The 24,100-nt window shown below is 44.5% G+C and overlaps 1 protein-coding gene across 3 annotated transcripts in view; it reads right to left on the bottom strand.

The window, feature by feature from the left end:
• LOC144686024 (TBC1 domain family member 9B-like) overlaps nt 1–24,100 on the bottom strand; it is a 63,450-nt gene that overhangs the window by 17,145 nt on the left and 22,205 nt on the right. For all 3 annotated transcript variants that reach the window (XM_078551155.1, XM_078551156.1, XM_078551157.1), the window contains 8 exons: nt 23,506–23,623; nt 12,412–12,697; nt 11,643–11,772; nt 10,830–10,928; nt 8,262–8,330; nt 6,025–6,265; nt 3,591–3,656; nt 2,722–2,799 (listed from right to left, as the gene is read on the bottom strand). In XM_078551155.1, coding sequence (XP_078407281.1) covers nt 2,722–2,799; nt 3,591–3,656; nt 6,025–6,265; nt 8,262–8,330; nt 10,830–10,928; nt 11,643–11,772; nt 12,412–12,697; nt 23,506–23,623 — 1,087 coding nt within the window. The remainder of the gene's footprint in view (nt 1–2,721; nt 2,800–3,590; nt 3,657–6,024; nt 6,266–8,261; nt 8,331–10,829; nt 10,929–11,642; nt 11,773–12,411; nt 12,698–23,505; nt 23,624–24,100) is intronic.

Genomic DNA, 24,100 nt, shown 5'->3' with positions numbered 1-24,100 from the left:
TTAATACCGTCTAATGATTGCAGAACTCTTCATAAAACAGCCACCGCACTCCCACACATCATTCGCAATAGCACAGACAACAGAAACAATTGGAACACAGTGTTCTTTTGAGGTATCGACCCTTCCACAGAGCACATTTCAGAATGTGAACTTGCCTTTCCTCTGGCAGACCCGTTGTGCATTTGGTGTTTTAGTTTCAGGTTTCCAGCAGTCCTGGCTTTTTTTAATGTGTCTTCAAAATCTCCAACAATAATTAAGATCTGAAGGAATCAGTCTCCTCAATTTTAGAAGTTAATTTTCAGGGGCAGAGTGGTTGTTTGGCAATGATTAAGACTAATTATGCCATTAAAACTTAACTGGAATAGATGGGCCTAGCTTTCCCTGGGGAGTTTAGTGACTATCTATTTCGTAAGGACGGCAATTTCATGCACTTTCACACGTTTCAGTGTCGAGTCTCTCGGCGAGGTACTATTAAGAGAAACAGGCAACATCCTGATTCCCACATTTATCTGCATATGTGCAGTTACTGGAACTTTCTGTCTGTTTTACTCTTCAATAACAGTGAGCGGCAATAGCCTCACTAATATTCCCACTACAAAATCCAGACCATTAAGAAAACGTGCAGCTGAAGTATAACTCTCATGAGATACTGGAGTAAATATATCGTCACTGCTTTCCACTGTCTGAATCACAACTGGTATCATCATTCCATTATCATTAGTCCTTCACAAAGGGCCAAAGTTCAGTCTGAGAATCTGAATGACACTTTCATGTGCAAGTACGGAAAAATCAAAAGCGAAATGAGAACAGCACTGTAGTAAGGAGCTAGCTAGGGAGTGACACCAATTGAATTGCTCGTTCAAAGCACTGGCACAGGGGTGATGAGCTGAATGGCCACCTTCTGTGCTGCAAGATTCTATGATTCAAATTCTTCGATTGAGCCCCAATGCATTAAAAAAAAGCCTCATGGATAAGACAATACATTTTCTATACATGCTTATCTTTGTTTTTCTTTTAAAAAAGAAAAATGCTGAATGGAAATTCAAGTTCTTCGCTCTCCCATAACTTTCAAATATTTCCTTCAACAAAATCATCACCACGGATGAAACTATTGAACAGAAATTAGTTCAGAGGAACCCAATATTGAGACATCTCTCCAACTTGCTCTTCAGTCTTGTAGCTCAATGCTTCCCACGAATCCCCCCCACAAAGTAACTCCCTTCGGTTTAACGTTACTACCAAGTTCAGAACGCTTTAGTAGATCAAAGTTATTGGAAATACAGCGCTGAAGCCAAGGTCTTATAATGCGACTGGAGAAGTAATATAGGAAGTGTTTATTCATCATTAAAGGGTTAAATTGTGCGGACAGGTTGCGTAAAATTAGCTTGTATTCCCTTGAGTTCAGATGGTTGCGGGTGATCTGATCAAGGTCATTAAAATGATAATGGGATTCAACAAGGTAGAGAGAGAGCGAGAGAAACTATTTCCTCTGGTGAGGAAACTCAGAACAAGGGGGCACTGTTGGGCTATTCAGGAGCATGTTTTCACACCAAGGATAGTGGAAATCTGGAATCTCTCCCCCAATAGGCTGTAGATAGTGGGGGTTAATTGGAATTTTCAAGACTGAGATTGCTGGATCTTTCCCAGATAAAGGATATGTAGTGAAGCTGGGTAAATGGAGTTGAAGAACAGATCAGCCATGATCTGACTGAATGGTGGAATAAGCTAGATGAACGGACTCCTCCTGTCCCAGTGGTTCTACCACTTAGACTTGTACCTACAACTCAGGCATAACTGGAATTTAGAAGAGTGAGAGGCGACTTAATTGAAACTTTTAAGATCCTGAGGGGTCTTGACAGGGTGGATGTGGAGAGGATGTTTCCTCTTGTGGGAGAATCTAGAGCTAAGGGTCACTATTTAAAAATAAGGGGTCACCCATTTAAGACAGATGAGGAGAATTTTTTCTCTCACAGGGTTGAGAGTCTTTGGAATTCTATTCCTCAAAAGGCAGTGGAATCAGAGTCTTTGAATATTTTTAAGGCAGAGCTAGATAGATCCTTGATTAACAAGCGGGTGAAAAGTTTGTGAGGGGGAGGCAGGAATGTGGGGTTGAGGTTACATTCAGATCAGCCATGATCTTATTGAATGGTGGAGCAGGCTTGAGGGGCCGAGTGGCCTATTCCTGCTCCTAATTTGCACGTTCGTAATTAAAGCACAGAATCTGTGTTCGTTATTGGAGTCTTACCACTGTTAAAGTGGATGTCATATGAGAATTTCATAGACAATGCATCAGACTAAATCCTAAGCAGAACCTGTGGTCACTAGTCTGTTCTTGTGGGAGGTGTTTTTCTAAACAGTTACAAACATTCTTACACTGTTACTGGAATGTCCATCTTTGGACACAACATAGCCCAAGACTTTTTCCACACAGAGGGTTGAACCACCTGAAAGGGGTGGTAGAATCAGGTTCAGAGGAACTTTTAAAAAGGTAACTGGACATGTACTTGAAGAGGACCAACTTGCAGGGCTATGGGGAAGAAGTTGGGCTAAATTGGACAGCTCGTTCATACAGCCGGCACAGGCACTTTGCGGCATCCTTCTGTGCTGTGTGATTCTATGATGCTAACCAGTTGCTTGTGCAAATTGCCAGTTAGTTAATCTCTCGGGGAATAAAGGTAGAATTACTGAAAAGTGTAATGAAGAAAGGACTTTAACACGTACCATGAGACACATCAGCTAAAGGATCTTCGGTGAAATACTGAGCAGCTTCTAGTGCCGACTCCTCCTCTGGCCAAAGAGCTATAAAAGAAACGGGGGCAATGAAACCGGGTTGCAAATTGAGATACTGACCGTACACTGGAGACAACGATCCCAGGCAGCAAACATAGGTCCTGGGATTTAAAAATGATAAAATAAAAACGATATATACATTGACCATGTAATGTGAAGAACTTTCAAAGTTTCTTCTCCAGTTGCCCTCAGGACACCAGGGGGCAACCATGTGGTGTGTGTAGCAGGGGAGTCAGGCTCCTTTTCCTGAAGGCCATTATAGAACGAGTGGGGTTTTTAAAACAACAGTCTGGTTGTAGCCAACCCCCTCCACCCTCCATCACCCCAATTTATCAAATTCAATTTCACAATCTGTCACGGCCTGTGGGCTGTTAGTACTGAGCCACATCAGGAGGGCTCCAGGTTCAATCGCCAGTCCTTGCCTATTCATTCTTAGCCGAGATGCAGACGTAACTTGATCAGGAGTTTTGGAGTGAAAGTGTTTCACCCAGCTCTGCCTTTCCTGATCACTATCCCACGATTCCTGCTGGGGACAAACAGGACCAGGCTCAGCCATGGTCCCTTCCACAGTCAAATATCTGTCTGACATTCATTTTCCAGGGTTACATACGAAAAATAAGAATGAGGAAATGTACTAGGGTCCATCATATACCTGTGGGACTGACCATGAATCAGTACATTCCAGATGAGAACCGACAAAACTAGAAAAATATCGCCTTGCAATGGATAAAGCAATGTAAAAGAGGAAGGGTGAATACAGAAGATGAGTGCATGAGGAGGTTCGTTGATCTTGATCTTACCTGGTGGCAGGTGCAGTTTGTACAACAGCTTCATCTTCTCTATGAAGTCCCCATGGTACATTCCACCTAGCAGATAAAACCAAGTTACACAAAGCCAGACCTTCAGCTGCCCATTAACTCACACTTTACTTGGTTGCACTTAACTCCAGAGACTTGAGCACAAAATTTAGGCTGAGGATCTAATGCGGTACTGACAGAATGCTGCATTGTCAGTATGCCATCTTTCGGATTAGTTGTTAAACCAAGGCCCTGTCTTCTGCCTCAGGTGGTGTATTGTCACTGGACTAGTATTCCAGACACCGAAGGTAATGCTCTGGGGACCCAGGTTCAAATCCCACCACGGCGGATGGTGAAGTTTGAATTTAATAAAAATCTGGAATTAACAGTCCACTGATGACCATAAAACCATTGCCGATTGAAATAAAAATCCATCTGGTTCACTAATATCTTTTAGGGAAGGAAATCTGCCATCCTTACATGGTCTGGCCTACATGTGACTCCAGCAATGTGGTTGACTCTTAAATGCCCTGCGTACAAAGCAATAAAAAGCCAGTGACACCCACATCCCATGAACGAATAAAAAAGGTGGATGTTAAAAAAAGTCCCGTGGCCACTATTTTGAAGAAGGGGACGGAAAAATATAGAAAGCAGTTGTTGGAGCAGATACTTTAGAATTTGATTAAAACCCAGTCAGTCCATATAACAATCTTGGAATTGTTTACATTCTCCGGCTAAAACTCGCAAGGTTTTATTGCAACTGCCACTGTTAAGCGTCTGTTTAATTATTGTAGGCTTAATAAATTTGTGCCACCTGACATTCAACAGCCAAGAACCCTATTGATTCGAAGAGCAAATTTGAAGCTACATAGAATGCATTTCTATAGTGCCTTTTTGGGCCTCAAAACGTCCCAAAGCAATTTTGAAGTACAGTCATTGTTGTAATGTAAGAAACATGGTAGCCAGTTTTGTAAACTGCAAGCTACCACAAACCATAACATGAGAATTGATAAACTGAAGACCCTCATCTTTGGTATCATCCTGGTAAAAATCCTTTAGATGCGGAAGGCACATTCAAGGCTATGGGCCAAGTGCTGGTAAATGGGATTAGGTAGGTAGGTCAGGTGTTTCTCACGTGTCGGTGCAGACTCGATGGGCCGAAGGGCCTCTTCTGCACTGTGATTCTGTGAGAGATACTCTATGGAACTTTAATATACTTCCATAAGTGCGGTGTCTCGAACTGTACACAATACTCTAACAGAGGCCTTACCAAAGATTTGTTAAGGCTTAACATGACATCTTCGAGGAGGAACTAGGGGGTGAGCAATAAATGCTGATCTTTCCAGCGACGCCCACATTTCCAAATTATTTTTTAAAAATTCTTGTTCACCTCACTGCAGTGCCTTACAATGGGCAGGCAGAGGAGAGTCCAGTTCAGGTTGGATTTCAGCTGATATCTCAGAGGTAGAAGGGGGAAGGAAAAAAATTGCTTTAGGCTGATATAAATATCAGCTGATCATCGTATTGATTTCTTTTATGTATTTATAGATACGGAGATAGGAGTTGGCATCCTTATCTGTCTCCCCTTCACCAGGAACTTCACAGATCCAGCAACACCTCTCATTTAAAAGTCTCATCCTTGTTTTCAAATGCCATGGCCTCGCCCCTCCCTACCTCTGTAACCTCCTGCAGTCTTACCACCGACCAAAATAATTTGTTTTAGAGATGTTGGTTGAATGGGGATAAATGTTGTCCAAGGCATCAGAGAGAACTCCCCTGCTCTTCTTCAAATAGAGCTGCGGGATCTTTTACTTCCACAGGTTAGACATTTAACACTTTGCTTCAAAGACCACACCTGGATACCATGCAGCACTCCCTCAATATTGGCACTGGGGTCTCAGCCTTGATTATGAGCTCAAATCTCTGGAGTGGGGCTCGAACCCACATTTCTGATTCAAAGGTGGGTGTTCTACCCCCGAGCCACAGCTGACACTCAAAATACGAAGATGCACATTTACCCCTCCCCTAACAAGTTGATTGCATCAGGGTCTCCCTCTGCCTCACATAGTCAAGTAGCCACCTGACATTCGCCACCAAGCTCATGAGAACATAGGAAATAGGAGTAGGCCAGACAGAAAGCCTGCCCTTTCCTCATATTCACTGATCCCTCAGTGTTCAAAAATCTCTCAATCTCTATCTTGAATTGACTCGTCAACAGAGCATCCACAGCTCTCCGGGGTACAGAATTCCAAAGACTCACAACCCTCTGAGCGAAGAGATTTCTCACCTCAGCCCTAAATGGTCAACTCCTCAAGCTGAGACTGTGAGCCCCTAGTTCTAAGCTAGCACACAAAGAACATTCACACGATGAGTTATCGGGAAGTGGCCTGAGGTCCCTGTGGCACCTTCAGGAGTGGAGTGGAAAATGAACCCATACTCAGCCCAGTGACGAATTCCTTGAAGCTGATGAGCGAGTCCTTGTTTTGATCCAAGAGGCGGAACATGCGCCCGGCGAGGACCTGAGAATGCAATCCACAAGTCCACGGTGAGAGAGCCACGAAGAGTTCCCTGAACTGCTCCGAATCAATGCGATACTGCTCCAGGTATGGCTGGCTGAGGTCATGTCTCTCAGCTGCGCTGCTGCTCCCACCCCAATAACAGCTCATCAAGTGCTTGGCCTGAGAGGGAAAGAAAATACCATGGGCTGTAACAGCTTTCATTTATATAGCGGCTTTAACATAGTAAAAGATCCCAAGGGGCCTCATAGGAGCGTTGTCAAACAATAAAATCCACACCAAATCATGTAAAAGGACATTAGGGCAGGTAACTTAAAAGCTTAGCCAAAGAGGCCGGTTTGGAGGAGGGGCAGAGATAGTGTAAAGGGTTAAGAAGGGCACTTCAGAGCTTGGGGCCCAGGCAGTTGGAGGTACGACCACCAATAGTGGAGTGATTAAAATTGGGGATCTGCAAGCGGCCAGAATTGGAGGGCAGAGGTTTTGGAGGCTGGTGGGGCTGGAGGAGATTACATAGATATGAAATATTGATAACTTAAATGAATGAAATCCACTTGCCACAGTTTTGCCAAATTCAGGCAAATGTGTGGTCATCTTCTTTGGACTTGAAAAAGGACAGAAAAGGAGCCCTTCCAAATGGTAAAAACTTTGAAATAGTGGTGACCCAAAGAGGTTTGGGAGTCCAGGTACACAGGGCATTAAAATGCTATGAACAGGTACAGGAAATAATCAGAAAGACCAGTGGATGCCAGTCTTTACATCTAGAGGAATAGAATACAAGGAAGTAGAAGTCATGTTTCAATTCTACAAAGTTCTGGTTAGACTACACCCGGAGTGCTGTGGCCAGTTCTGGGCACTACACCTTAAGTACAAACATACGAATTAGGAACAGGAGTAGGCCACTTGGCCCTTCAAGCCTACTCTGCCATTCAATATGATTATGGCTGATCTGATGGTAACCTCAACCCTACATTCCTGCCTACCCCCCGATAACCTTTCACCCACTTGTTAATCAGGAATCTATCTAGCTCTGCCTTAATAATATTCAAAGACCCTGCTTCCACTCCCTTTTGAGGAAGAGAGTTCCAAAGACACAGATCCCTCAGAGAAAAAAAAATTCTCCTCATCTCTGTCTCAAATGAGTGACCCCTTGACCATGACCCCTAGTTCTAGATCCTCCTGCAAGAGGAAACATCCTCTCTACATCCACTCTGTCAAGTCTCCTCAGGATCTGAAAGGATATAATGGCACTGGGGGGAATTCAGCACAGAATTATATCTGGACTCCAAGGGTTACATTACGAGGTGAGATTACATAAACTAGGATTAAAAACAGGAAATGCTGGAAATACTTAGTAGGTCTGTGAGCACGTGGAGAGAAACACAGTTAACAAGACCTGAAATGTTAGCTCCGTTTCCCTCTCCTATGTTGCTGCCTGACCTGAGTATTTGCAGCATTTCCTGTTTTTATTTCAGATTTTCAGCATCCACAGTGCTTTGCTCTTACACAGACCAGGGCAGTATTGCCCGGAATTTTGAAGATTAAGGTGTGATTTGAATGGGGTGCTTAAGATATTAAAGGGAAACAGTGAGGGTAGATAGAGAAAAACTATTCCCTTGAGCTGAGGAGTCTAGGACTAAGGGCCATGGTCTAAAAAAGACTTTCATAAGTGAAATTAGGAAACACTTCGACACACACAAGTTTGTAATTCTACAAAACTCTGCAAATGGCAGTTGATGCTAGATCAACTGTTGATTTTAAAGCTAAGGTGGTAGATTTTTATTAACCAAAGATATTAAAGGATATGGAACAAGGCAGGTGTATGGAGTTTGGTCACAGCTCAGCCTTGATCTCATTGAATGGCGGAACAGGGTCAAAGGACTAAATGGCCTTCTCCTGTTCCGATGTTCCTAAGACCACTATTAGCTCATCTGTTATCCTTCTCCGTTCTAACAGTCTTATCGACTCCTTTTCCATCCATTGCTCACCCCTATTAACATCCTGGTGAACCCCCTCTATGCTCCAAGGTTTTTACATTTTTCCAAAAGTGTGGTGCCCAGAAATGTCCATGACACCCCAGCTGAGGCCTAACCAACTGTTTGTAAAGTTCATTTGACAGTTTGACGAGGGATTGATTTATCAAAGTTACGCGTCCACTGACCTTGAAAAGTAAGTAGAGTTCCTCCAGCTCCTCGATACTGAAAGCAGTTTCTGTCAGAATAGCGCGCACCTGGAAACAAACACAGTCAATCGGGACATAAAAATGAAGAATTGATCCACGAAGGTGAGAAACAAGCTCACACTTGGGTGCATGATGATTTCTACCAAAATCAACAGGTTCTTGCAAGTTGTTGCTGTAACTCATTCATTTCACTCAGAGGAGAATCTATGTGAAATGTTAATTGTATATTAACTGTGTTTAATTGTATGCAGCTGGGGGCATTAACTGGGGATTCTCTTGTGCCCCTGCTTTTGTTACATTGGGTGCTGCCCCTTTCAAATAAGGCACTTAACTGGTAATGGGCTTACCAAAGAGGTATAAATAAACACAGCAGGGGGGGCACTTGGCAACCTTCTGGTTGCACCATAAGAGGCTGAAACGGTGGTTGTTGGGTTAGGAGGTCTATGCGTGTAATGAGCAACTCTGTAAATAAAAGCTAATGAAAGTGTGTCAGGATTAGTCTCCCACTTCTATCCTCCCCCAACTGGCTCTCTGGAACATAGCACAGAAGCTGCGATTGAGACACGAGAGGACAATGCAGAAAATGTTAGCCTGCATCAAATCCAAGTTAAGCTACTAAGGCAAAAACAGAAAATGCTGGAAAAACTCAGCGGGTCCAACAGGATCTGTGGAGAGAAAAAAAAAGAGTTAACGTTTCGAGTCCTTATAACTCTTCTTCCTCTGAAATGTCTTTTGGATAAGACATTAAACTGAGGTCTGTCCTCCCTTTCAGGTGGTCCACAATTTAGAAGGACAGGGGAGTTTTTCCTTGTGCCCCGGCCAATATCTATCACTCAACCATCATCGCTAAAAAAAAATTATGTGGTTATTTTCCATATTGCTGCTTGCGGGAGCTTGCTGTGTGTAAATTGGCTGTTGTGTTTCCTACTTTGCAACAGTGATTCCACTTCCAAAGAGCTTCATTGGGTGTAAAGTGCTTTGGGATGTCCTGAGGTTATGAAAAATGCTAGAAAAATGCAAGTTCATTATTTCTTTCTTCCTTGGTAGCTTTTAGCAGCATGAAGTTAAATTAAAGCTTTAATAACCAGCTTGTAAAGCTCTATTTCTGTGGATAGCAATACTGATTTTGGAGACATCAAATTAAATTTAAATTAGCAATTAAAATAGAGAGTGTACGGGGTAAAATTTCAAAATTTGCTGATGATACCAATCAACTGCAACAGGACATAGATAGGCTAGCAGAATGGGCAGACAAGTGACAGAAAAGTATGAGTTATTGCGTTTTGGCAGAAGCGACAGGGAGAGGCAATCCCTACATAATGGCACTGTTCTAAAAAGTGTACAAGGACAGAGACCTGGGGGTTCATGTGCGTTCCTCTTTGAAGATGGCAGGACATATTGAGGGTAGTTAGCAAAGCATATGGGATCTTGGACTTCATAAATAGAGATATGGAGTACAAAAGCAGGGAGGTTGAGCTGAATCTTTATAAAGCTCTGGTTAGGTCACAACTAGACTATCCAGTTCTGGTCACCTGACTTTAGGAAGGATGTGAGGATCCTCAAGAGATTGCAGAAGAGATTTACCAGAATGATTCCCAGAGGCAAGGAATTTACCTACAAGGTTAGGTTCGAGAAGCTGAGGTTGTTTTCCTCGGAGCAAAGCAGATTGAGGCAAGATCTGACAGAGGTGTGCGAGATTCTGACAAGTTTAGATAAGGTAGGCAAAGAAAAGCTGTTCCGATTAGTTTATGTATAAGGATCAGAAAATAGAGAAATTAAGGTTTTGGGCAAGAGATGCATGGGGAATGTGAGGAAGAACTTTTTTTTTGCGCAGTGAGTAGTGATGACCTGGAACTTGCTGCCTACAAGGGTGGTGTAAGTGTAGATGCTCATTGATTTCTAAAGGAAATTGGATGGGCACTTGAGGGAAATAAACATGCAAGACTACAGGGATGCAGCAGTGGGATGGTACTGACTGGATTGCTCTGCAGGGGACTGGCATGGACTGGATGGGTCGAATAGTCTCCATCTGTGGCATAATGACTTTATGTACTTCCACCAAATAGCCCAGGCCATAAATGCAACTTCCAGTGCACAAGCACAGAATTTAGCAATCTCCCCAAGTTTGACACTGGTCTGTCTCGAGTTAGTGAGGGTCACTAACCCCAGGGCAATCAGAGAGTTGTAGGATAGGTAACAACAAATAAACAAACACTGTCCTCACGTGTAATCCATGACCCCATGGTCAGCAAGAGCGCTGACAGTCCAAATGTGAAGTCAGAAGAGTGCAGCCACTCACTGACATAGGAGGTGACAGTGAAGTTGGAGAAAGGTAGTTGTTAGCAGAATTACATTTTTACCATATCGTAGGGATTTTAACTGAACTGGTCTTCAATTTCATGGAGATTAAATGTTGGTCTTGTCAGTGACGCTCACACCACATGAATGAGAAAAAGAATTCCCCAATGCTTCAATGTCCTTTCCTAACGTGGACAACTTGTGATTGACCAGTTGTTTCCAAGACTGTGGAATAACCATTTCTCTTACCACACTTCGTTTGGCTGTGTCCTCCAGCGTCTGTATGACCTTCAGTCTCTGCTTGAATCGCATCTGTTCAATCGCATCTGCTCTGATTGATCCAAATTTCTACATATAGAAAGAACAAATTGGTTCCTGAAAAGTTGATCTCATCCAGTTATTCCACTGCCATGACCCCACCGCCACAACCCTTTCTCGCCTCTCCCAAGGACGCTGCCACCAGCCGGAGTAAGACTTACAAGGTCAGAATCAGACGCTTTGAGGTCTCCAACAAGGGGCTAGTCTTGAAAGAAATCCTAGGCACTGAAATCCCTAGTTGGATGAGGCAGAAGCAAGGTTTCCGGCAATTTAACCCTAGGAATTTCAGGGCCTGAGATCCCCCTTGAAGACTGATCCCTTGTTTGAAGCAAGATTTTCAGGAATTTCAGTGGGTTGAGGGGGGTGAGAAACACTTGGTTACATCAAGACCCCACCCTTCCGACAACCCCATTCACAATGACCCTTTACATTCCAATGGTGTAGCGGGACAGGAAATCAGCGGCAGCTGCAACTTCCACTCCAACGCACCTCCAATGGAACAGCAAACTCCCGGCTAATTTCATGGGCCCGTGTGTTGGCAGATCAGTCAACAAGCTGGGGATTGAAGGAGGGAAGGAGACCAGGGGAAGGCAAGAGGGGAAGAGGTATCCCAGCCTCAGTCAGCTGGCTCATCAAACTTTCTTGCAGAACAAATCAATGCCTTCAAGAGAAAAGAATGGAGCAATGCAGAAGGAGTAAACAATTTAATTACAGGGAAGGTCTTCGTTATGAAGAGTTACTCACCTCATATGATGACTTAATCAGTTCAAAGATGTCGATTTGTAGTGGAACATCATCGCCGTTGGTGAGTAAAGCATGCAGGTGTGGGATTGGAGGCGATGTACTCTGCTTGTTGCAAACATTGTCCAGGTACCTGAATTAAGTAAAAAGTAAATTTATTTCAAGGAACAATTATTTTACAGGTACAGGAACCAATATTTAGGCACTGTCTTTGGAGCAAATTTTATGCTCAAGTTTATGCTTAGGGATGGAACAATTTCCAAATTTGAGCAGCTAGCGTCAGCATCAAGATAAAAGAGTAAAGCTCCCTCTGCACTGTCCAATCAAACACTCCCAGGGCAGGTACAACATGGGTTGGATACAGAATAAAGCTCCCTCTGCACTGTCCAATCAAACATTCCCAGGGCAGTTACAACATGGGTGAGATACAGAGTAAAGCTTCTTCTACAATGTCTAATCAAACACACTACTAAAAAAATGGAACTAAAAGGAAACCTAACAGTCGAGTTTGTTCTTGTGATTTGGAAAGCACTATCTTAAGGGGTGTTAGAAGCAGGTTCAACAGTAACTTTCAAAAAGGAATCGGATAAATATTGAAAAGGGTATATTTACAGAACTACTAGTTAGTTCTTTCAAAGATCCTGCACAAGCAAGATGGGTCAAATGGCCTCCTTCTGCACCGTGAGAATCTATGAAAAGGCCTACAATTCTACGAGCACAGCACACAACTTAGGTTGGGCTTGGCCAAGCATAGACCAAGCCAGTCAATCACCTGCCGAGAATGGTCATGGCTTCTCCCTCGTCAGAGCAATTCAGCAGCTTCTCCATGTTGGCTTCCAGCACAGCGAGAGACACCTGGAAAATAACCTTGATCCCCTCGTAGAAGAAGCAGTCAACCACCACCACGGCACTTTCAAACGGCATGACACTGAGGAACAGTGTCAGGAACCAGGAGAGAGAGATGGTGCTGATGACGCCCAGCTCCTGCATCCACTCATAGAGGAGGGGAAGATGTTCCCGTGTCAGGTCCTCAAACACACCCTGATCCACCAGTGCGCCTGCAAAGAAAAAACGCACGGGAGGAAAATCAGTGCCCATTCCTCCTTTATTGTTCCAACAAGCAAGAACTCTCAACAAATTGCCTTGGTGTACTGGTTTTGGATTCCAACACCACTCTCCCAACTGTAAACACACTGCTCAAATTCATGGACTCTACTGTCAATTCTATCAATGTTACTCCCAGGGCAGGTGAAACACAGGTCTAGATACAGAGTAAAGCTCCTTCCGCATTGTTCCATCAAACAGTCTCAGGGCAGGTACAGCACAGGGCTAGATAAAGAGCAAAATTCCTTCTACACTGTCATTTGGGTCTCTGCTGCAATGGATAATACATTAGGTTCCTAATTTATTGTAGGAAAGTTAGGAGAGGCGGTGGCGTAGTGGTATCGTTACTAGACTACTAATCCAGAGACCCAGGGGGTAATGCTCTGGGAACATGGGTTCAAATCCCACCATGGCAGCTGGTGAAATTTAAATTCAATTAATAAGGAATGGTGACTATCAATTTCCTTTAGGGAAGGAAATCTACAGTCCTTTCTTGGTCTGGCCTACATGTGACAATGTGGTTGACTCTTAACTGCCCTCTGAAAAGGCTGAACAAGGGTAATTAGGAATGGGCAACAAATGTTGACCTTGCCAGCGACACCCACATCCCAGAATAAAAAAAAATGAGGTCTGGCCTACATGTAACTCCAGACCTACAGCAATGTGGTTGACTTTTAAATGCCATAAGATTAGATAAGTAAAAGGAGCAGGGGTAGGCCATTCAGCCCTTTGAGCCCGCTCCACAATTCAAGGAGATCATGGCTGATCTTCGACTTCAACGCCATTTTCCTGCACTTTCCCCGCATCCCTTGATGTTTTTGATATGTAGAAATCGATCGATCTCAGTCTTGAACTTACTCAATGACTGAGCCTCCTCAGCCCTCAGGTCAGAGGATTTCAAAGATTCACCACCCTCTGAGTGACGAAATTCCTCCTCATCTCAGTCCTAAATGACCTGCCCGTTATTCTGAGACTGCGTCCCCTGGTTCTAGACCCCACCCACCCCCAACTGGAAAGCTGGCCAATATTTCCAGGATTTTTCATCACTACTTTTAGGAGTTCTGTGACTAATTACTAATGAATCAGGGATAATAATGTGTTCTCATCCATTAAATTATATATAGTAAGAGTAGGTTACAGTTATGAACATCTGATTTCCCTCGAGTCTCTCAAGTCAACCATTCTGTGTATTTTTTAAACAGTACGTTAGGTAATTAGGTACTTGTTTGACTGGCACAGACTCGATGGGCCGAAGGGCCTTTTTCTGTGCTGTAGACCTCTATGACTCTACTTTTGAGATCTGACATGAACTCAATTTATAAGATCAGAGCTAGTCTAATTATGATATAGTCACCTCGATAAGTCAAATGACTACATATTCTTTTCTCCTGTGAATGATCCAGCTTCAATGGTTCAGACAAATACAAAATTGGAGACCAGAAAGAAAGTAGAGGTTTAATTTTAATTGTCTGAAAACAAGCAACAGAAAAGGCACTACAGGCACACATACAAACACATTAGCCATTTGCTGCAGCTTTCGCTACAGGTGGAAACGATCAAGAATAAAAAGCTAAATCATTTGGATGCAACACACAACAGATTTCACTAGATTTTCCTCCAGCTAAAGGACCGAAAGCAGAGAGTAGCGGTAAATGGCTGTTTTTCAAACTGGAGAGAAGCATACAGTGGTGCTCCCCACAGGCTAGTATTTAGCCCACCATTACTCCTCTGAAACAGCCCAGTAAGCCACTAAGTTGCATCACAATCGCTAGAAAGTTTATAAGGAATGAAACCGGATGGACCACCCGGCATTGATCTAGGCACCGAAATGGCATGGGCGAACTCAGCCCTGTCGACCCTGCAAAGTCCTCCTTAATAACACCTGGAGGCTTGTGCCAAAATTTGGAGAGCTGTCAAGCAACAGCCTGACATAGTCAAACTCACGTATTCATACCTTACAGATAATGCCCCAGACTCTGCCATCACCCATCCCCGGATATGTCCTGTCCCACTGGCAAGACAGACCCAGCAGAGGTGGCAGCACAGTGGTATATAGTTGGGAGGGAGTTGCCCTGGGAGTCCTCAACATCGATTGCAGACCCCAAAAGGTCTCAGGGCATCAGGTCAAACATGGGCATGGTAACCTCCTGCAGATGAATCAGTACTCCCCCATGTTGAACACCACTTGCAGGAAGCGTTGATGGTGGCAAAGGCGGAGAGTGTACTCTGGTGTGGGAGACTTCAATGTCCATCACCAAAAGTAGCTCGGTAGCACCACTACTGACTGAGCTGGCCAAGTCCTATAGGAGATAGCTGCTAGACTGGGCCTGCCTCAGATGGTAAGGGAGCAATCAAGTGGGAAAAACATACTTGACCTCATCCTCACCAACCTGCTTGTCCAAGATGCATCCATCCATGACAGTATTGGTAGGAGTGACCACCACCCAGTCCTTGTGGAGACCAAGCGCCGTCTTCACATTGAGGATACCCCCCATTGTGCCGTGTGGCAGTACCACCTTGCTAAATGGGACAGATTTCAAACAGATCTAGCAACTCAAGACTGGGCAACCATGAGGCACTGTGGGCCATCAGCAGCAGAACTGTAAACAACCACAATCTGTAACCTCACAGCCTGGCATATCCCCCACTTTACCACTGCCATCAAGCCAGGGGTTCAACCCTGGTTCAATGAAGAGCGCAGGAGGGCATGCCAGGAGCAACACCAAGCACACCTACAAATGCGGTGTCAACCTGGTGAAGCTACAATACAGGAGTACTTGCCTGTCAGAATCACAGAATCACACAGTGCAGAAGAGGCCCTTCGGCCCATCGAGTCTGCACCGACACGTGAGAAACACTTGTTGTCAAACAACAGTCCCGTCACATCCACTCATAAATGGTGGTGGACAATTAAGAAACTCGCTGGAAGAGCAGGCTCCACAAATATCTCCTTCCTCAGTAATAGGGGAACCCAACACATCAGTGCAAAAGTTAAGTACGAAGCATTCACAACAATCTTCAGCCAGAAGTGCCAAGTGGTTGATCCATCTCAGCCCCCTCCGGAGGTCCCCAGCATCACAGAACTTCAGAAGTTCTGCTGAAGGGTCATGAGGACTCGAAACGCCAACTCTTTTCTTCTCCGCCGATGCTGCCAGACCTGCTGAGTTTTCCCAGGTAATTCTGTTTTTGTTTTATGCTATCAAGCTGCACTTGCTTAGCAATAACCTGCTCACTGACACCCAGTTTGGGTTCCGCCAGGCTCACTCAGCTCCTGACCTCATTACAGCCTTGGTTCAAACATGGACAAAAGAGCTGAACTCCTGAGGTGAGGTGAGAGTGACTGCCCTTGATATCAAGGCAGCATTTGGCAGAGTGTGGCATCAAGGAGCCCAAGCAAAATTGGGGTCAGTGGGCATCAGGGGGAAAACTCTCCGCTGGTTGGAGTCATACCTAGCACAAAGGAAGGTGGTTGTGGTTGTTGGAGGTCAATCATTTCAGCTCCAGGACATCACTGCAGGAGTTCCCCAGGGTAGTGTCCTAGGCCCAACCATCTTCAGCTGCTTCATCAACAACCTTCCTTCCATCATAAGGTTAGAAGTGGGGATGATCACTGATAATTGCACAATGTTCAGCACCATTCGTGACTCCTCAGGTACTGAAGCAGCCCATGTCCAAATGCAGCAAGACCTGAACAATATCCAAACTTGGGCTGACTACTGACAAATATCCTTCATGCCACACAAGTGCCAGGTAATGACCATCTCCAACAACAGGGAATCTAACCATCATCCCTTGACATTCAATGGCATTACCATCGCTGAATCCCCCACTATCAACATCCTGGGAGTTACCATTGACCAGAAACTGAACTGGACCAGCTATATAAATGCTGTGGCTACAAAAGCAGGTCAGAGGCTAGGAATTCTGCAGTAAGTAACTCACCTCCTAACCCTCCAAAGCCTGTCCACCATCTATAAGGCACAAGTCAGGAGTGTGATGGAACACACTCCACTTGCCTGGATGAGTGCAGCTCCAACAACAGACTCATGAAGCTCAACACTGTCCAGGGCAAAGCAGCTTGCTTGATTGGCACCCCATCCACAAACATTCACTCCCTCCACCACCAACGCACAGTGGCAGCAGTGTGTACCATCTACAAGATGCATTGCAGCAACTCAGGCAGTACCTTCCAAACCCACGACTGCTAGAAGGACAAGGGCAGCAGATACATGGGAAAACCACCTTCAAGCCACTCATTATCCTAACTTGGAAATATATCGCCGTTCCTTCACTGTCGCTGGGTCAAAATCCTGGAACTCCCTCCCTAACAGCACTGTGGGTGTACCTACGCCACATGGACTACAGCGGTTCAAGGAGGCAGCTCACCACCACCTTCTCAAGGGCAATTAGGAACTGGCAATAAACGCTGGCCTAGCCAGCAATGCTCACATCCCATGAATGAATATTAAAAAAGTCACTCTTCTGAGTTCGAGTCTCAGCGCAGTTGTTATTCAGCCAAGTTTTGCCCCTATAATTTTCAAAAAGGTAACCTGTGTGTGGAACCAGAAGACATGGGTATGATTCTTAATGATTACTTTGGGCGGAATTTAATGTAGGTAGTGGGGGTCTTGCCCACTGGCTGGGAAGGAAGCAAGAGCCCTCCGTCGTCTCTTTCCAGACAGGTCCACCTATTTAAGTGCCACTTAAATGGGCAGCAGCCTTCCCGTGCGATCAAGGACCCAGCCAGGTTGGCGGGGGGGGCTGCCAAGAGCTGCCAGCCTCAGCGGCGCCACTGGGGAAGTGGTGGCTGTTGCCAGCAATGCACCCACCAGAGCCCAAGACCACAGGTGGATGATGGCGGCAGGAAGGTCATGAGGTGGCAAGTCGGCAGCATGGGCATAGGGTTAGCTCTCAGCGGACTACCTTGTTCCCAATGCTGGGTCCCTCAATCAGGGGCCATGTGCCTTTGAACGAATGACCCTCCCCACAAGCCCAGAAGTGGTTTGCTTTTCAGGTTTCCTGCATGGCCTGTTCCCCCACCCACTGCCGGGTGAATACCAACGGCAGGATAAGGCATTAATAGCCCACTTAAGGGCCTCAGTTGGCAGCGGAGTGGGAAGGCCGTCCATGAGCCTTTCCGCCGTGAACTCGATCGGGGTAGAAGCGGGAAGGCAACAGGGTTCCCCACCTGACACCCTCCTGCCTGGTTAAATGCTCCCGTTACCAAACACGTCTTGGGGGAAGGCATTAAATTCCGTCCTTTGTGTCTGTTATCACGAAAGGGAGGAACAAAGCAGACCTTGTAGTTAAGGAGGGGATGTGTGAAAAATTGAATGGCATAGATGTAGTGAGAGGGGAAATAATATGGGGTTCAGCATCTTTGAAAGTAGATAAATCACGAGGCCCAGATGAATTGCATCTCAGACTGCTTTGAGAAGCAAGAGGTAACAGCGGCTCTGAACATCATTTTCCAATTCTCTCTGGTTGCAGGCATGGTGCCAGAGGACTGGAGGACTGCTAATGTTGTACCGTTGTTTAAAAAGTGAGGAAGTGATAATCCTAGTAATTACAGGCTAGTCATCCTAAATTCAGTGGCGGGCCAATTATTGGAAGAAAATTCTGAAAGATGGTATAAATCATTTAGAGAGGCACAGATTAATCCAGGACAGTCAGCATGGATTTGTTAAGGGAAGTTCTTATCTGGTTAACTTGATTGAAGTTTTTGAGGGGGTAACAAGGAGGGTCGATGACGGTAGTGCGTTTGATGTGGTCTACGTGCATTTTAGCGAGGCTTGACAAGGCACCCCATGGCAGACTGGTCAGAAAAGTAAAAGTTCATGGGATCCAAGGGAAAGTGGTCAGTTGGATCCAAAATTGGCTCAGCGGCAGGGAGCAAAGACTTATGGTCGACGGATGTATTAGTGGCAGGAAGGCTGTTTCCAGTGGGATTCCACAGGGCTCACCACTGGGTCCCTTCCTGTTCATGGTATATGTCAATGGTTTGGACTTATATGTAGGTGCATGATTGAGAAGTTTGCAGATGATCTGAAAATTTGCTGTGTGATGAGAAAGAAAGCTGTAGAAAAATAGCAATGAGCAGGGCAGGGGTAGAAAAGTGGCAAATTAAATTCAATCTGGTGAAGTATGAGGTGATGCATTTGGGAAGAACAAACAGGACAAGGGAATACACAATAAATGATAGAAACTGGAAAAATGTAGAGAAACAAAGGGATCTTGAATGCATGTCCATAGATCCCTGAGTGTAGCAGGATAGGTAGATAAGATGGTCAAGAAGGCACATGGGGTATTTTGCTTCATTGGCTGAGGGTTGGAGTATAAGAGCAGGGAGGTCACACTAGAACCATATAAAACATTAGTTACACCACAACTAAAGTACTTTGTACAGTTCTGGTCACCGTACAATAGGGGAGTTGTGATCACACTAGAGGGTACAGAAGAGATTGGTGAGGATGTTGTCAGGACTGGAAAATTTTAGTCATGAAAAAAGATAGTATAGGCTGGAGTTGTTTTCCTTGGAACAGAGTTGGTGGGGGGGGGGGGTGGGTCAAGGGACGATTTAATTGAGGTGTATAGAATTATGAGGGGCCTATATATAATGAATAGGAAGGGCCTGTTTCTGTTCAGAGAGATCAATAACCAGGTCTCACAGGTTTAAAATAATCAGCAGAAGGATCAGAGAGAAGTTGGGGAGGGGTCTGAAGCTCACTACATGAAAGGGTGGTAGAGGCAGAAACGCTGATGATATTTAAAAAATACTTGAATATGCACTTGATATGCCATAACCTTCAAGGCTACAGACCAAGAAGTGAAAGGTGGGATTAGGCTGGATGGATAGTTCATTTTCAGCTGACACAAACACAGTGGGCCGAATGGTCTCCTTCTGTTCTGTAAATTTTCAATGCTTACACTGTCCCATCAAACATTCTCAGGGCCGATACAGCACAGGTGAGATACAGAGTCAAAGTCCCTCTACACTTTCCCATTAAATACTTCCAGAAAAGGTATAGAACAGTTTAGATAGAGAATAAAGCTTCCGCTACACTGTCCCATCAAACACTCCCAGTGAAAACAAAAGTAATACAAAAAGACCAAAATATATTCCACCTATATTCCATTGTGGAAGACACTACAAGAAGGATGCACCATCCGTGGCTAAGGAACTTAAGGATGCTATCAATTTGAAAGAAAAGACGTACAATGCTATGAAGATTAGTGGTAGGACAGAAGATTGGGATATATTTGGAAATCAGCAAAGGATGACTAAAAAAACAAAGAGGGAGAAGTTAGAGTATGACAGAAAACTTGCAAGGAATACAGCAGGAAGACAGCAAAAGCTTCTACAGTTTATAAAAAGAAAAAAAGAGTAGCCAAAGTGAGCATTGGTTCCTTAGAGGGCAGGACTGGGGAATTAGTAATGGACAAGAAGGAAATGGCAGAAACTTTGAACAAGCATTTTGTATCCGTCTTCATATTCGAAGACACAGAAAGCATCTCATGAATAGTAGAAAATCAAGAGGCAGAAGGGAGGAAGGAACTTAAAACAATTGCAATCACTAGAGAAAGAGTACTGGGAAAACTAATGGGACTAAAGGCTGACAAGTCCCCCGGACCTGATGGCCTGAATCCTAGGGTCTTAAAGAAAATGGCTGCAGAGATAGTGGATGCATTTGTTGTAATCTTCCAAAACTCCCTAAAGGGTTGGAAAATTGCAAATGTAACACCTCTATTCAAGAAAGGGAGGGAGACAGAAAGCAGGAAACTACAGGCCAGTTAGTCTAATATCTGTCATTGGGAAAATGCTGGAATCCATTATTAAGGAAGTAGTAGCAGGACATTTAGAAAATCAAAATACAATCAGGCAGAGTCAACAGGGTTTTGTGAAACAGAAGTCATGTTTGACAAATTTATTAGCGTTCTTTGAGGATATAATAAGCAGGGTGGATAAAGGGGCATCAGTAAATGTAGCGTATTTGGATTTCCAAAAGGTATTTGATAAGGTACCACATAAAAGATTACTGCACAAGATAAGGGCTCAAAGTGTTGGGGGCGATATATTAGTGTGGATAGAGGACTGGTTAATTAACAGGAAACAGAGTCGGGATAAATGGGTCATATTCAACTTCGCAAACCGTAACAAGTGGAGTGCCACAGGGATCAGTACTGGGGCCTGATCTATATTAATGGCTAGGATAAAGGAACTGACTGTATTGTAGCCAAATTTTCTAACATTACAAAGGTGGGTAGGACAAGAAGCTGTGAGGAGGATACAAATAGTCTGCAAAGTGATATAGATAGGTTAAGTGAGTGGGTAAAAATTTGACAGATGAAGTATAAAGTGAGAAAATGTGAGGTTATCCACTTTGGCAGGAAGAATTAAAATGCAGAATATTATTTAAATGGAAAGAGATTGCAGAATGCCGCGGTGCATAAGGACCTGGGTGTCCTTGTACATGAATCACAAAGTCAACATGCAGGTACAGCAAGTGATTAGGAAGGTAAAGGGAATGGCTTTATTCCAAGGGGGATGGAGTTTAAGGGTAGGAAAGTCTTGCTACGGGGCATCTAAAATACTGAGTTTAGTTTCAGTCTCCTGACTTAAGGAGGGATATACTTACATTGGAAACAGTTCTGAGAAGGTTCACTAGGCCGATTCCTGGGATGAAGTGGTTGGTCTTTTGAGGACAGGTTGAGCAGGTTGAACCTATTTTTTAGTTTAGGAGATTAGAAGAACGCGAGTGATCTTATTGAAACATATAAGATTTGGAGGGGAATTGACAGGGTAGATGCTGAGAGGATGTTTCCCCTCGTAGGGGGGGGAATCAAGAACCAGGGAGAACAGTTTAAAAATAAGGGAACTCCCATTTAAGATGGTGAGGATGGGGTTTTTCTTCTCTCAGCGGGTGTTAATCTTCAGAATTCACTTTCCCAGAGAGCAGTGGAGGCAGAGTCACTGAATATATTCAAGGCTGAGTTAGACAGATTTTTGATCCACAAGGGAGTCGAGGGTTATGAGGGACAGACAGAAAAAAGTGGAGATAAGGCCACAATCAGATTAGATACAATCTTAGTGAATGACAGAGCAGGCTTGAGGGGCTGAATGGCCTGCTGCTGCTCTTATTTATTATCCTATTTTATCAAATTTGGTGTTGGGATCCAGAATGCGCTGGCTGAAAGGGCATTGGAAGCAGATTCAAGGATAATTTTCAAAAGGGAGTTGGAGAAATACTTAGAAAGGAGAAATCTGCAGGGCTCTGGGGAAAGAATAGTGGATTGGGACTAATATGATAGCTCTATCAGAGCCAGCACAGGTTCTGCACTTTTAAATTCTATGAAAAAAATCTATGTGAAGGATCTGTCATGTCACAGAATTGCACTGCATGCATTATCACCCCTTCCCCAGAGATCAGATAAATCACCACAAACTACAGCTCTGGCAATCAGCTTCAGCCACATGCCCGCTTTACACCCTCCCTCCCTCCTGTATTCTCAATTACCCTTTGTCCTGTAAAGACTCTGTTCTTCCCACTTGACTCTAAATCTTTCGTAAGGCAGTAGGGAATTCCTGAGGTGACTGCTGTGTCAATTAGCGACTTCCTCTTGCTGTGCAATCTTATTTCCTACTATTCCCCTTTCGCCTGTGCTTGCACCAGTTAGGTAGCAACGGACATGGTGTTTAATTTGCCAAGAAAGAAAGGCTTCAAAACGCAGGTACAGCCAGTATTTCAAGTAACCACTCAGTCAAGAACAGTGGAAACTTGCAAGTGTGGGACCAGAAATAGAACATAACAACTAGAAACTGGAGTAAGCCATCTGGTCCTTCAAGCCTTCTCCACCATTCCATGAGATCATGATTGATCTCCTGCTTCAACTCCACCTTCCCTTCACTATCCCCATATCAGTTAATACCCAAAAAAATCTATCGATCTCAGTCTTGAATACACTTAACAACTGAGCATCCATGGACTCAAAACCCAAACTAGAGAGGCAAACAGCTCAAAACCAAAAAGATGTTTTACCTTGGTGTATCTACAATACAAAGAACGACAATGAGTGCACAGCACAGAAACCATTCAGCCCAGCCTTTACAGACTTCCGGACCCAACAATATCAGACCATAATCTCAGCATCCATTTTGTTTCCCTTTCTTTGTTTGTTTTGCTTTTTATCTTAGTTTTACTTTCAGACGGCAGCACTTTTTGTTCCTTTGATTCTTTTCTTGCCTCATCTCCATTTCCTGGAAGACTAATCCTGCTCCTTTTCAATATCTCCTGTCTTCTACCTGCCTTGGTTCTGTAACCCTTAACACTCTTGCCCAACAAAAATCTACCTATCTCTATGGAAATCTTCAATTGACCCCCCCCACCCCCCACCCCCCCCAACCCCTGCAGACTCAACAGCTTTTTGGGAGAGAGTTTCAGATTTCCACTCCCCTTTGTGTCAACAAAATGCTTCCTAGCATCACCCCCGAATGATCTAGCTATAATTTTAAGGCTGCCCTGGACTTCCCTCACCAGAGGAAATAGCTTATCTATATCTACCCGATCAAATCTTTTAGTCATTTGAAACACCACCATTAGATCAATCCTTAATCTTCTATACTGAGGGATTACAAGCCTAGTCTACACATCCTGTCCCCCATAATGTAACCCTTTTAACCCCAGTAATATTCTGTGCTGCAGCCTCCCTCCAAGGCCTGAGGAACACTGCCCAGAGCTGGAGGTAAAGGACTGTTTCAACTCACCGACCACCCTGGTGTTGTAGTAATCAGGCAGCATCCGCTCGCAGAGTGCAATCAGGAGCCAGAAAGCCTCTTCTTCATTACAGTACAGTAACAGGACTGAGGTGACAATATTCATGGCCTGCAAAGGACGAGAAGACAGAGGTCAGCATCTGGCCCGTCAGAGGAACACACAGCGTATAGAAAGTGGGAACGGTCTCCCTGTAATGAAGCAATGAAGCGTGGTGGGGAAGGAAATGATTCAGCTGGTTAAAGGAACAGGTTAATGAACCACATGACCCAGGGCAGTGCCAGGTTCATTCCAGTGTTAGCCTATCTCATCTGAGCAGCTAGTTGGGGCATTTCAAGTTGCCTCGATGCTCTTGGGGTAGGGAAAATGGAATTGAGAAGAGGTATGCATGTGTGAATGTGCATGTGTGTGTTCCGCGGGGGTGGGGCATGTTTGTGTGCGTGTGTGTGCATGTTGGACATGCCCTCTTCGGCCCAACAGCTAACCCACTGGGGGTGGGGGAGTAGGTGGGGAGAGAGGGAAAGAATGAGGGTGAGAGCGAAAGCACACGTGAGAGAGAGAAGTGAGCATGTTATAACACGCCAACTA

This window comes from Cetorhinus maximus, chromosome 10, assembly GCF_964194155.1.
Source record: "Cetorhinus maximus chromosome 10, sCetMax3.hap1.1, whole genome shotgun sequence".
Taxonomy (NCBI): Eukaryota; Metazoa; Chordata; class Chondrichthyes; order Lamniformes; family Cetorhinidae; genus Cetorhinus; species Cetorhinus maximus.
This window is presented reverse-complemented; position numbering and strand designations above follow the sequence as displayed.